Source organism: Mustela nigripes, chromosome 5 (assembly GCF_022355385.1).
Source record: "Mustela nigripes isolate SB6536 chromosome 5, MUSNIG.SB6536, whole genome shotgun sequence".
In the NCBI taxonomy this organism is placed as follows: Eukaryota; Metazoa; Chordata; class Mammalia; order Carnivora; family Mustelidae; genus Mustela; species Mustela nigripes.
In genome coordinates, this window is record NC_081561.1 from 56,392,233 (window position 1) to 56,406,192 (window position 13,960).

At 34.7% G+C, this 13,960-nt stretch overlaps 1 protein-coding gene across 1 annotated transcript in view; it reads right to left on the reverse strand.

Annotated features, from left to right (window-relative positions):
* Positions 1-13,960, reverse strand: part of CD2AP (CD2 associated protein) — a 136,203-nt gene that overhangs the window by 20,826 nt on the left and 101,417 nt on the right. Inside the window, exons 12-13 of the mRNA XM_059400292.1 lie at positions 2,257-2,422; positions 1,704-1,846 (exon numbers count right to left, since the gene is read on the reverse strand). Of these exons, the coding sequence (XP_059256275.1) occupies positions 1,704-1,846; positions 2,257-2,422 (309 nt within the window). The remainder of the gene's footprint in view (positions 1-1,703; positions 1,847-2,256; positions 2,423-13,960) is intronic.

Here is a 13,960-nt window from a genome sequence, read left to right on the forward strand (position 1 = left end):
GAAGAAGGAGAAACAAGATTCCCAAAGATCAGGGAGCCTGATCTGGGGCTAAATCTCAGGACATTGAGATCATGACTTGAGCCAAAAGCAGCCGCTTAACTGACTGAGCCACCCAGATGCCCCTAAAAGATATATATATATATATATATATATATATATATATATATATATATATATATTTATTTAAAGATTTTATTTATTTATTTGACAGAGATCACAAGTAGGCAGAGAAGCAGGCAGAGAGAGGAGCAAGCTGGCTCCCCGCTGAGCAGAGAGCCCGATGCAGGGCTCGATCTCAGTACTCTGGGATCATAATCTGAGCCGAAGGCTTTTAACCCACTGAGCCACCCAGGCGCCCCCCCAAAGCATATTTTTTAAAAACCTTCTATAAAGAACATTTTTTTGTTTTTATTTCACTAAGAATAGATAACAATTTTCACCAGATAAAACACACTAAAGATATCTGAGTATTTCTAAAATACAATCAAATAATTTTCAGAAGTTATTAATGAATATGGCTTCATCCAGAGCAGGCAGGATCCAAATATATGATGAAATAATCTATAAAACATTCAAATTAAAAATCTGAAGGAATCCATGTGTAGGTCAGAGCTTTTGTATTAGCAAAATGACAATTCGGAAAAGTAATAAAATCACCTAACAGTTTTCAAAAGGTAAGAAGTAGCATATCTTACAATACAGTGACAAAAAACCCCTAAGTATAATTGCCCTTTAAGTCTGAATATAAATATGAAATGTTAATCTGAAGGCTAAACGTATTAAGACACTAAAACGTTTAAAAAAATATCATGAGCACTTTATATAAGGGGGATTTTAAAAGTTCTCTTCTGCTTTATGTCATCCTGGACACTTGATGTGTCTATAGCTTAATTTCTTTAAAAGCAAAATAACATCTGCCTTTTAGAGTTACTATTAAGATAAAATAAGGATATATATGAGAAAGTACTCTGAGAATGTAAAAAAAAAACCTAAAACCAAATGCAAGGTAGTATATAATAATCATTACTACAATGGTAATGATTGTGCTATGCTTTTAATATTGAGACCTTTATCAAAACTTCCCTGTTTCAGGTTTTCCATTTTACAACTAAGAGGTATAAAAGACCAGGAGACAAAGATGATTGATGGGTTGAAAAATCAGTCCTAAAACTTAAAGAACAATATGTAACTAAAGAAATAAAGCCTCCTAATATACATACACAGAGAAAGAAAGAGAGAGAGTCATTAAAAAGCGTATTTTCCTGAATTAAAAACAAAAGTATCTTGAGATAAAGTAGAAAAGTAAAAATAATCTTCAATATAATTTAGTGCTGGTATTGATAATCTATTGATCTATTGATAATCTACAATCATCTCTCTCCTATCCTTAAACTTTTAAAACTAAAATGTATTCCTATCTGCCTGAGTAGTATGGACTTTCCATTATGAGGGGACAAAATATATGATAAATGGATGATCTTTTAATCCATTTCTTAGTCCTTATATGAATCAAGTATTTTGCACATTTATCTTCTTCTAGTTCTATTTTTCTATTTTGGTTTCATAGATTTTAAACAAATTCTAATTAATTTCCACTCTATCTATCCACACATAAAATACATACACAAATTTCTTAAATAGTTTCTGAAAACTGGATTGGCAACTTTTTTTTAAATGCACCACCTTTCTACATGTTAACTTACCTGTTTCTTTAGAGCTCCTAACTGTAAATGAATCTAGGTCTACTGATTTCGGTCTAAGTGGTAACTGTTCAGAATCTAGCTTTGGTTTTGATACTGGCTCAGTTTCAAATTTTGATGAATTGGTAGAAACTTCCCCATTAATCCTGAAATGAGAAAATCAAACATATGGAGAAATCACTTGTATGTGAATCATAATCATTTTTTAACATTGTGAATTAATGGCACTGAAGATGTTATAGCACAGTAAGTTTTCTTTCTGTTTCACAAAATTATTTCCATAAACATAAACCTCCACAATAAGACTAATCACAATAAAATCAGAAATGTAAAAACAGCCTACTAGGTGTATATTCATACCTAGTATGAATATAAATCATTTAACAGACAGTCATTACAGTCTACAGAAAAAATATGAAAAATAAATACTTCAAAAATTATTTTGACATTTAGAAAAGCAGTATAGCCACTTATGTCAAAGGCAGGTAACCAATAAACTAAATTAGCTAAGTTACCAAAATTAAAATGACCTAATTTAAAATTAGGTAAAACTTACTTGGCTATAGGTGGTGGCGGAGGGACTGGTTTTTCAGGTCGCTTTGGATATATTGTTCCAGGAGATCTCAATAAATTATTGGCTTTGGTGGGTGGAGTAGGCTTCTTTGGTGGGACTTGAGGAGCGGCTGGTTTAGAAGGTTTCTGTTCCAGTATTGATTTTTCATCTGGTTATTTAAAAATATTTAATAAGTCATTAACAATCAAAATTATTTAGGTTTTTCTACTTCTTAGAGCTAACATCAGACTGAAAATGTGTAAAACAGAGTCATTATTGTTTGTGTTCACTTTAAAGTTGTAATTTAGTAAGTTTAAATATCTAAAATAAAGCTTACTTTGGTGGGAAGGAGGATCACAATAAGCTTCTGAGCAACAAATAATGCCCAGTTCTTATTGTCTTCCCAGCATTCTTTGTTTTTACGGGCGGTAAACTACTCAAATATAATCACATAAGATTTTTCTCTAAGCATAGGAGAGTATAAGTGTTATCTATACCTAAATCCAGACCACTTTCTGAGACTGATGTATAGTAAACTTATGACATTTAACATACATATTTAAAAATAATCACAATGACAAAGAAAAATATCAAATGTTAAGAAAAACAGGCTAATCTGACTAGTCACAGATGAGAAAATTACAGGCCTGTATTTATAATCCTCACAATTGTACAAGGAATATATTAACACAATTTCATTTTTTCCAGTTTATTAACACCATTAATAATTCTATCAACTAGATAAGAAAATATGCTGGAAATAAACAATGGAACGATTTTAAGCCATGTTAATAAAAACAATTTTATCACCAAAAAGGTATGGTACTATATACAATGACATACTTGGCTCCTGATCTTTCAAGAACTAAGATGAAATATTAAAACACACACATGTGACTCTTAAACACAAGCGAGCAAACTGGTGGTTGCCTGAGGGGAAGTGGGTAGAAGAATGGGCGAAACGGATTTTTTTTAATTGACAAAGGTGCACACATACTAGATATTTATGATAATAGCAGTCAGCAAAAATGTATCTAACACATATATATGCAAAAATACCCTCAAGTGCAATACCGAATAATTTTCAAAACTTACTAGGTCTTTGTAAAGAATGTCTAGCACAGGACCACAAATAATTTCATGAGATTTCATATCTATCAGAAACTGGTGACTATGAATCTTGAACAAACATTGCAAGCCCTAGGTAAACCCCTGGTTCAAAATAGTTAATTTACTCTAACAACAATGAAAATACTAATTACCATTGTTTCCATTTAATCATTTATGTATAGCTTCCTTGAATCATTTGAAAACATAGCTTAGTCTACTAAAACCATGGTCATCGTGTTGTACAAAAATCCACTTTCATATGGCCTCAAAGTAAACAATGCATCATATAATTACATCATAATTATACCATCTAATTCTAACTATAAGCCAATAGAGCCATCTGTATCATTTATAATAGCCAACAAAACTTAAATCTCTAAAAAATGTTTCTTTAAGAAAGATGTTTTATATAAAATATCAGGGAAAATGATGAAGGTTAAACAGAAGTTCACTGATTAACTGAACATACTTCTTTACAGAGGTATAACTAAAAGCTTAAAATCAATTCAACTCTGCAGTTTATTTTAAAATAAAAAAACACAATTAAATATCCATGGGAATCAAAGTTGATCAAACTAAGATTCATCATTTCTGGTACAGCCATGACTAAATCAACAATAGTATGCTGATTTATTATATATGATGACAATGTATTTGGGTACTAGGTTTTATTTACCTTTATTGAGGTGATATTTACCTAACAATTTAAAGTGAACAATTCACTGCCACTTAGTAAATTCACAATGCTCTGCAACCACCACCTTTATCAAGTTCCAAAACTCTTTCAATACCCCAAAAGAAGAGTCTGAGTCTCATTACTCCCCATGTTCCCCACTACCCATCTCCCAGCAACCACCAACCTGCCTTCTGTCTCTACAGATTAGGTATTCTGGGCATATCATATACATGGACTCACACTGCGTAACATTCTTTGTCTGGCTCAATTCACTATAGCATAATGTTTTCAAGGTTCATTCTCAACGTAGCATTTATCATTATTTCATTTTTTTTTGTGATTAAGTAACATCCACCGTATGTATATAGCACAACTCATTCATCTGTTGACGGGAATCTGGGTTTTTTCAGCTTCTTGGCTATTAGGAACAATGCTGTTATAAACAATTGCATACGAATATTTGTTTGAATATGTTTCCCATTCTTTGGGGTATATATTTAGGATCACACAGTAATTCTATGTTTAACTTTCTGAGGAAGTACCACAGTTTTTCATAGCAGCTATAATATTTTACATTCTCACCAGTAGAATATGTTCTACATGCTTGTCAATGCCTGTTATTTTTCATTTTTATTATTATCATAGCCATCCTAGAGAGAATGAAGCAACTCAGTGTGGTTTTGGTTTGTATTTCCCTAATAAAGAATAATACTAAACATCTAGTTTTTCAAATGCCCAAAGGAAGAAATATGTAAGGTATGTAAGTTATAACTTAAGATAGAGAAAAGAATTATGGTAAGGGTATGGAGAAATTTTTACTGAAAGCAGCCAAAATACATGGCAGCTAACAAAATACAGCAAAATAACTGAAATATGCCCTATCTTATTTACTACAGAATATAAAAATATATTACACTAAACTAAATGTTTCTAAATTCATCCATTTGTTAATACAGATGAGAATCAGTCCCCCACTGCATGAATAAAAGTAGAAAAACAATTTTCAAAAAATCAAAAATGGAAATACTGTGTGATCTAATAATTCCACTACTAGGTATTTACCCAAAGAAAACAAAAACACTAACTTTAAAAGATATATGAGTCCTACATTTATCACTGAATTATTTATAATAGCCAAGATACAGAAGCAACAACCTAAGTGTCCATCAAAAGACAAATGAATATGGAAGACTGGAGGGGGATTGTATACAGACAGAAACACATAAACACACAGGAACATCATACAACTATAAAAAAGGATAAGATCAAGCCATCTGAGATAACATGCATGAATCTAGAGAGTATTATGCTTAGTGAAATAAGTCAGACTGAGAAAGACAAGTACCTTATGATTTCACTCCTAAGTGGAATTTAAAGTAACAACTGAATAAACAAAAAGCAGAATCAAACCTATAAATACAGAGAACAAAATGATGGCTGCAAAGAGAGGAGGGGTATGGAGGGATGAGCAAAATGTGAGAAGACGATTGGGAGACACAGGCTTCCAGTTATAGAGCGGATAAGTTACAGAAATGAAAAACACAGCATTAGGAATATAGTGAATGATATTGCTAGAGTGAAGTATAGAAAAAGATGATAGCTACACATGTGATTACAGCATAATATATAAACTTGCTGAATCACTATGTTGTACGCTAAAACTAATGCAACATCAGGTGTGTCAACTATACTCCAATTATTTAAAAAAATTGAAAAGTAAAACAATTATACTGGCACCAAAGCATGAATGGGCTCTGAGACCATAAATTCAGACTGAAAAATCAAATCCATTCTTTATCAAAGGTTACTGAAAGATGTGTTAGAGAAAAACACAGTACTATCCAAAATCCAAAATGTAGCTTTTTTTTTTTTTTTGAGAGAGCGAGTGAGCGCACACTCGAGCAGGTGTGGTATAAGAAACGACAAAGAGTAGGAGAGAGACAATCTCAAGCGGGATCCATCCACATCCAGCACGGAGTCTGACTAGGACTCAACCTCATGACCCTGAGATCATGACCTGAGGAGAAATCAAGATCTGGATGCTTAACCAACTCATCTACCCAGGTGCCCCACCAATGTTTTTTAATTGAATCTATTTTCCTAACATTTTCAGAAAACAAGGACAAAAGAAATCTACCCATATTAATCTCACTGAAATAACCTAAACTCAAGTATAATACACTTTCAGAACCATTAAGTACAAAGCTTAAGAAACTATCATCACATGAATACACATGAATAACCACCCTCAGGCCAAGAACTGAACATTAGCCACAATAAGTTATCATCATACCCGTTCCCAATTACTACCCAACTGCTCCTACCCAAAGGTGTCTTCTAACATTATAGATCACTTTTGCACATTTAAAGTTTACATCAATAAAATCCTAAGATTCATGTTGTTGCATACTATCTTACTTGGTATGTGAATATACTTTATTTATCCATTCAACTGTGAATGGACATTTGTGTTGTTTCCAAGTAAGAGCCAATAAAAATAATGCTATGATAAACTTTATCTGAATCTCCGGCACACACACAGAGCACATTTCTGCTAAATATTTAACTAGGAGTGCCAGCACTGGGTAATATGGTATAAATCACATTCAACTTAAATTCTTGGGATTAGATGTAACAATTTGCATTCCCACCAACAGTGTATAGGAGTTCTCCTAATATGAATCCTCACCAACATTTGGTATTGTTACTCTCCTTTTCAAAATTTCACCCATTTTGGTGAGAATCTTACTTTCCTTTAAATTGTATTTCCTTGATGAGTAATGAAATTGAGTAACTTCATAGTTTGATCTATTCAACACTCTTAGCTGCATTTTAGCAAGCTTTTTCTTACTAATCTGTAGAAATTCTTTGTATGTTCTGAATATAAGTACTTTGTCATTTATACATGTTGTAAAAAATCATTTCCTACTCTGTGACATACTTATCCCCCACATGGTATCTGTAAAAGGCATTCCTTTAACACTCTATATTGAGTGCATGGAGTAGTTTTCTTTGTATATATCCAGGCAGGGCTCCATATTATTTATTGATTCTGTGGCTTTTGGCTTTGCATCATTTTTGGAAGACTAGAAAGCATTATATCTTCAAATATGTTTTCCAGTCCCTTTTCTCTCCTCCCAATCTGGATCTTCAATTACATGTATGTTAAATCTTTCATTGTATTCAATGTCTCTTAAGAACTTTTTTTCCCCCACTGTTAAGCTTTAATTCAGGAATTTTTCTTTTGAAAATACCACCACATATACCCACACATATATATCATATATAGTTGACCTTGAACATGTTTGACCAGTCCAAGCCTACATATATAGATTTATTTAATACAGGAATGTACTTCTTCTTTCTTAACATTCTCACTTTCTTAATAACATTTTCTCTATACCTTACTTTATTGTAAAAATACAGTATATAATGCAAAAGACGTGTAGTCAACTGTTTATGTTATCAGTAAGACTTCTGGTGAACAGTAGACTATTGGTTAAGTTTTTGTGAGTCAGAAGTTATATGGGAGGGGCACATGGATGGCTCAGTTGGTTAAGCATCAGACTCTTGATTTCTGTTCAGATCATGATCCCAGGGTTGTGGGATCAAGTCCTACCTCAGGCACTCAGCACAGAGTTAGTTTGTCCATCTCCCTCTGCTCCTCTTTCTGTTTGCATGCTCTCTCTCTACCCAATATATAAATAAAACCTTTAAGAAAATTTATGAGGCAATATTTGACTGTGAGGTCGGTCAGCACCCCAATCCCTACATTGTTGAAGGTCAACCATATATTTTATAGTTATACAAATTCATTTACACTTGCATTCACATTGCATTTACATGTTTCTAGTTATGCCAAAATTATCAATCACATCTTTTAATATTCTAAACGTATATTAAGCATAGTTACTTTATAGCTTGTGTCTGGTATTTCAAATATCTAAAACACCTGTGGACCAGGTTCTATTTTCTGTTGTTGGTGGTTTCTAGTCATGTATTATATGCCCAAGTACGTCTGGTTATTGTTCTATGAGACATGAGACATTTAAATGAAAACATACAGAGATAATTTAAAACTCTAAGGTATGTCCTCTGCTCCAGGGACGAAAGGTTTACTTTGCTTCAGGCAGTCAGGCTAAGGTGCAGTAAAATCCCATTATCACCTTCTTAATCAGACTGAGACAATTACCAGTTGGGCTTTGGTGCTTCTGAAAGCTAGTTCTACGGCCATTTCACACTTCCTATCAAAGGAAGTCTCTTTGGAACTCAACTCAAAGTCCAGGAGTTTACTACAGTAACTCCTTTTTTTCGGGGCTCTAAATTTTGTCTCTCAAACCCTACATTATAATTAAAGTTCTTTTCCTAGGCTAAGCGACCACTTTCAGAATTGGCAAATGCCTCAAAAGGAAACACAGGCCCAAATGACAGGCTTACTTTATGGGGCTCCCCTCCTCTACTGGATCTGGACCCTGTAATTTCTCGTACCCTTCACAGCTCTTCAATATTTAGTATATAGGTGTATATTTCATACAACCTTTCCAGTTGTTCTCACTCAGATCATTCTCTGCCTGCCTGTACAATCACTCATCAATCTTCTTCAGGAGTTCCAGTTCATCTAACAACTTCTTAAATATGCACAGATTCTAAGACTTCAAGCTAACCTCTCTTCCTATTCTCATTTTAAGCAATCTTCTTGAACAACATTACACATATCCATACATTTAACAGCTGAGTTCCAAGAGAGAATCTTATAAATAAATGCTTAACACAAACTCTTAGCCAAGATTCATCCCGTATTTCCAATATTCATATCAAATTCCATGTCAAAAGCTGAACTTATACATATTTTCCCCCAGAAACTGTCTTTATTTTATAAGTCATACCTCTTTTCCCCATCCTCACAACCCTTGGGATGTACTAACATAAAACCTAAGCCACCTTCCTTATAGTAGAGCCTAATTATATGTCAACAGCTCTAGCTGGTAATGTAGTCGATTAACTCAAATCTATGCTACCTTCATATGATTATAACAAGTTAGTAAGTGCTCAACATTCTTTTTTTAAGACTTACAGGTCTTGAATTGAACATGTACCCAAAATTGGTCCAAGAAACTGAAAAGGACTTAAATTCCACAGCTATGGAGAAATATTCCTCTCTTTCCTATTAAATGGACAAGATATCAAATTGCCCTGATTGTCAGAGGTAGCATCCTTGTGATCTGAAGAAAAACCAACCTGAAGACAAGGTAGACACTAATGGAGAGAGATATAATCCAGGTCCAAAATGAAATTATTTGGTGGAGGGTCACATGACTCCTACCTCTAGACTTCCAATTATATGACACTGTTCCCCTATTGTTTCAGTTTGAGTAAAGATTTTCTATTTTCTATTCTTTGCTCTTGAAAACATTCCAATCCTTTTTACCCATACCACCACCACATGTATTCAAACAGCAAGAGCACAGTTTCAGAAAAACATACCTGAACATGTCACACCAGTTTTTTAAAGCTTTCCAATTACATAATAATTATGTTATAGGGTATATCTTATGCATTATATACTTACTTTGCAAGAAACTATAGCACTAATGCTGAATAAAATTCACACACACACACACACGCGCGCGCAAACAGACCTTTCACCCCATGAGGTTTAATCAAATGTAGGAGAAAGTAAATATACACAAAATATCTAAACTAATCTGTGACAATACTGAGAATTATCTACTTTTAGAGTAATAAAAGGCTATGTCAAGGAGGTGACATTAGCTGGACTTTTCAACCTAGAATCTGAAAAATGAGAAGGAATCTCATATAAAAAGATTCTGAGAGGGGTGCCTGGGTGGCTCAGTCAGTTAAGCGGCTGCCTTCTGCTTAGGTCATGATCGCAGGGTCCTGCGATTGAGCCCTACACTGGGCTCCCTGCTCAGTGGAAAGCCTGCCTCTCCCTCTCCCTCTGCCTGCTACTCTACCTATTTGTGCGCTCTCTCTCTCTCTCTGTCAAATAAATAAATAAAATCTTTAAATAAAAAAAATTCTGAGAGGAGTGTAAGACAAAGATGGAATTCCAAGGAAAGGATATTATACCATGTAAATGGGAGGGAAAAAAACTCATTCTATGAACATTATAGAGTGGGTGACCCTACTACACAAAATCAACAAGTAAAGTATGGAATATATTAGAGAACTCAACGAAGGGCCAGATCCCTCAAAACCTAGTAGGCTAAGCTAAAGCTAATGTGGTCAGAAAAGTCTTCTTTTGAGACTCTACTATACTATAAGCTAGAGGTTTTTTTTTTCCCAAATGCAACAGGAAGTATTCAAACCCAGTAATAAGTTCATGTCCCATGAGTCATAATACGACTGAAACATTTATATGAAACATGCACATACACACTTTATTTACATAATATAAATTCTGAAACCCTTATCACTACTTTAAATCTTTTTTGGAACAGGGCAAGATATAAACAAATAGTTAAATGCAAGTTCTTGCCATAGCACTGAAAGGCCTTATCAATCACACAAGTGATTCTTTTTTTGTCTTCAGATTAGAATCCCGTGGAGAGCTTAAAAAATACAACCTGAGTTCTACCCTATAAAAACTCTGGAAGTGGATCCTTGGCATCAGTGTATTTTTTAAAGTTACCCAGGTAATCCTGATATGCCACTAAGACTGGAAACAACTGTACCAAGCTACCCTTCTAGCTTGATTTCTCACAATTCCTCTAGTTACCTATAGCTATTTCCTGAATGCGTTATGCTTTCTCTCATTCTTTTCACATTCTCTTTCTGTGGTCAGGAATCACTTTCTCTTTTCTAGTCAACACATTATGCTTATTTTCTAAGTCTCTGAATAGTTACAATCTCCTCATTATCCTGCATATTAACCTGTCAACTAGCAACTGTCAGAATATCACTTGAAACAGGAAGAAAACAAACAGAAAAAAATTTAATCTTCCTAGTGACTGGCAGAAGCCAGCTGCCTAACATATACATACTGATTTTGCATAGTTTTTTTTTCTTTCCTCCAAATTTTGAGACTGAATGATTTTGCATACTGTTAATACATGTTTAACATCTGATTAAAAATCTGTTTCATGTGTGGGTTAAGTATAATAAAGAAAATGTGCTACTCCTTAAGAGGTCAAGATTATTTTTAGGTTCAAACTGGAAGGATTTTTTGTAGAACATTAGAGATAAGCACTATTTCCTTTTTGGTAAGCATACTCAATATATAATATAATAGCGTCCTGCCATAGCTCTCAACTCAAGAGTTTATGTACTACAGATTGTATCACAGATGAAAAGGCATTTGAGTTCAGTACCTCAATAACTACCATGAAAGGAGTCTTAAACACAAAGATCTTGATTTTAATTCCACACTAAACTGTACTATACCAAAGTTCCACAGCATATAATTTAAAAAGATATTTTCAATACTGATTTCCAAATCACTCCATAATATGAAGCCCTATCCATAGCCAATATCTGCACTGGAAAATCTACAACTTTTTATTACATTTCAATTTCATTAAATTATTACTCTGCATTCCTTTTATTGGCTCATAGGAAGAAGAGAACCCTCCTAAGCAAAGACATAAAGAAGACAAGACCTCAAGACTTCCATTTAGGGCAAGAGTTGAATCACATAACAAAACCTATGTTGCCAGCTTAGAATTCAATGTAAGGTAAAATTATCTCTCAAGAATGAGGAGAAAAGGGTGCGCCTGGGTGGCTCAGGGGGTTAAAGTCTCTGCCTTCGGTTCAGGTCATGATCCCAGGGTCACAGGATCGAGCCCCACATGGGGCTCTAGCCCCACATCGGGCTCTAGCCCCACATCGGCTCTCTGCTCAGCAGGAAAGGAAACCTGCTTCCTCTCTCTCTCTCTGCCTGCCTCTCCGGCTACTTGTGATCTCTGTCTGCCAAATAAATAAATAAGATCTTTAAAAAAAAAAAATGAGAAAACTATTTATTTCAAATGAACAAAACTACATCTTCCATTAAAGGAAATTATTTTAAAAATTATATATAGCTTATATATATATATATGATTTTATATAATAGTTCATAAGTTATAGTTTATATAAATGATTTTTATATATATACATATATATACACATACATACATGGGCAGAAAGTATGAAATGCAAACAAAGTAAGTACAAACAAAGCAGCAATGAGTATGAACAAATCCAAACACTGAAAGGGAATCAGCAGCATGCAGATGGTGGTTAAGCCACGAGCCTTTATATATATGGCTAAGCAATTAAGAATAAGACAACAAAAGATCCAACTCTAAAAGTCCTTATTCTTAGTTCAGTAACTGAACAAATGAATTAATGATGCTATTGGACCTTTGTGTGGTAACCAACAGCAGTCACACAACCTTCTGCGAGAGACAAAGTCTTACATAGTCAATAAAGTGTAACTTTTTCAAGGAGATAGGGTACAATTCATAATTCATTTTGCTAGGTTGAAAGTCCCAGTGATCAGCCAACTAGACCCTCAAAATCTGTAGTCTCCTGTATTAGCAGTGAATTCTTAGCATGTGAATACATTCTCCTACCAACAGTAACTTGTCCCCCTTTAATGCCAGACACAGAGACAGGAAAACCTCAAGAGGAACATCCACCAGCCCAACTCTCCCTTCCCATTCTGCTAATTACAAAACAATAATGCCATTATTAACATATTGGTGCTTAGTTCCTGCCTGGAGTTGTGTACCATGTGGTTCTGCTTATGAATCAACTGAAAATTAAGACAAATTCTGTCCTTTACACCTGCAGATATAGAAACTGAAAAAAAAAAAGTTCCTCAAGCAAATGAATACAGATTCACTGCCTCTATTAGTAGAAGTGTTAAACCAACCTGGGCTTTAGCAGCCATTCCTATGGATACTGGGATCACAAGGGAGAACATGTACATTAAGGTAACCATTTAAATGATTTTATAAGTCTAAGAGCTTCACTTACATTCTCTCCTACACATTTACATGTCTCTCTGTCTGGCACTCCAAAGTATCAGTTGCTCCCTTCTTTTCATACATACTCCATAGCAAGAATACAAGTCCCTGAGAGTGAAGTGGGCTACTGAAAGCTATATCCAAGAAACTTTTAACAAAAAGCAAGAGAAAAACTTGGGCTCCAAAGTGTTGGTGTTTTTCTTCTTATGAAGCGCACTATGGCCACCATTCAGGTACCTCCGAGAAAATAGGGGGCAGGAGACTACTAAGCAGGTTTGAGAAAATAAAAACTACATGGTGGCCTGAGGCAGGGAATAAGCAGTCACAATTTATTCTTAAGATTTGAAAAGTATCTCTTGAGATGATGGGGAGTCACTGAAGAGTCAAAGGTAGTAGGGTAATCAGGTTCATGTTTTCCTAAGATTTTTGTATTTATTTTCCAGAGAGAGAAAGCATGCACACACAAGCAGGGGGAGTGGCAGACAGAGGGAGGTTCCCTGCTGAGCATGAAGCCCAATGTGGGCCTCCACCCTAGAACCTTGGGATTATGGCCTGAGCCAAAGGCAGTCACTTAACTGACTGAGCTACTCAGGTGTCCCAGGTTCATGCTTTCTAGTAGCTCCTTTTTCCCCTCTGCTCAAGACAGCAGAGATTTTTAAAGTGTATCTTCTGTAGAATTAAGATCCTAACAGAGATAAAAGTCATGGACAGACATACTGGTAGAATATACTGGCCTCAACGTCTGTTGAGGGTGGAAAAAGGGTAGAACATTGTGTTTAATTTTATTCAAAAAGATATGACCTCCCTGATATGAGGAAGTGGTGATGCAACATGGAGGCTTAAGTGGGTAGAAGAATAAATGAAACAAGATGGGATTGGGAGGGAGACAAACCATAAGTGACTCTTAATCTCACAAAACAAACTGAGGGTTGCCGGGGGGAGGGGGTTTGGT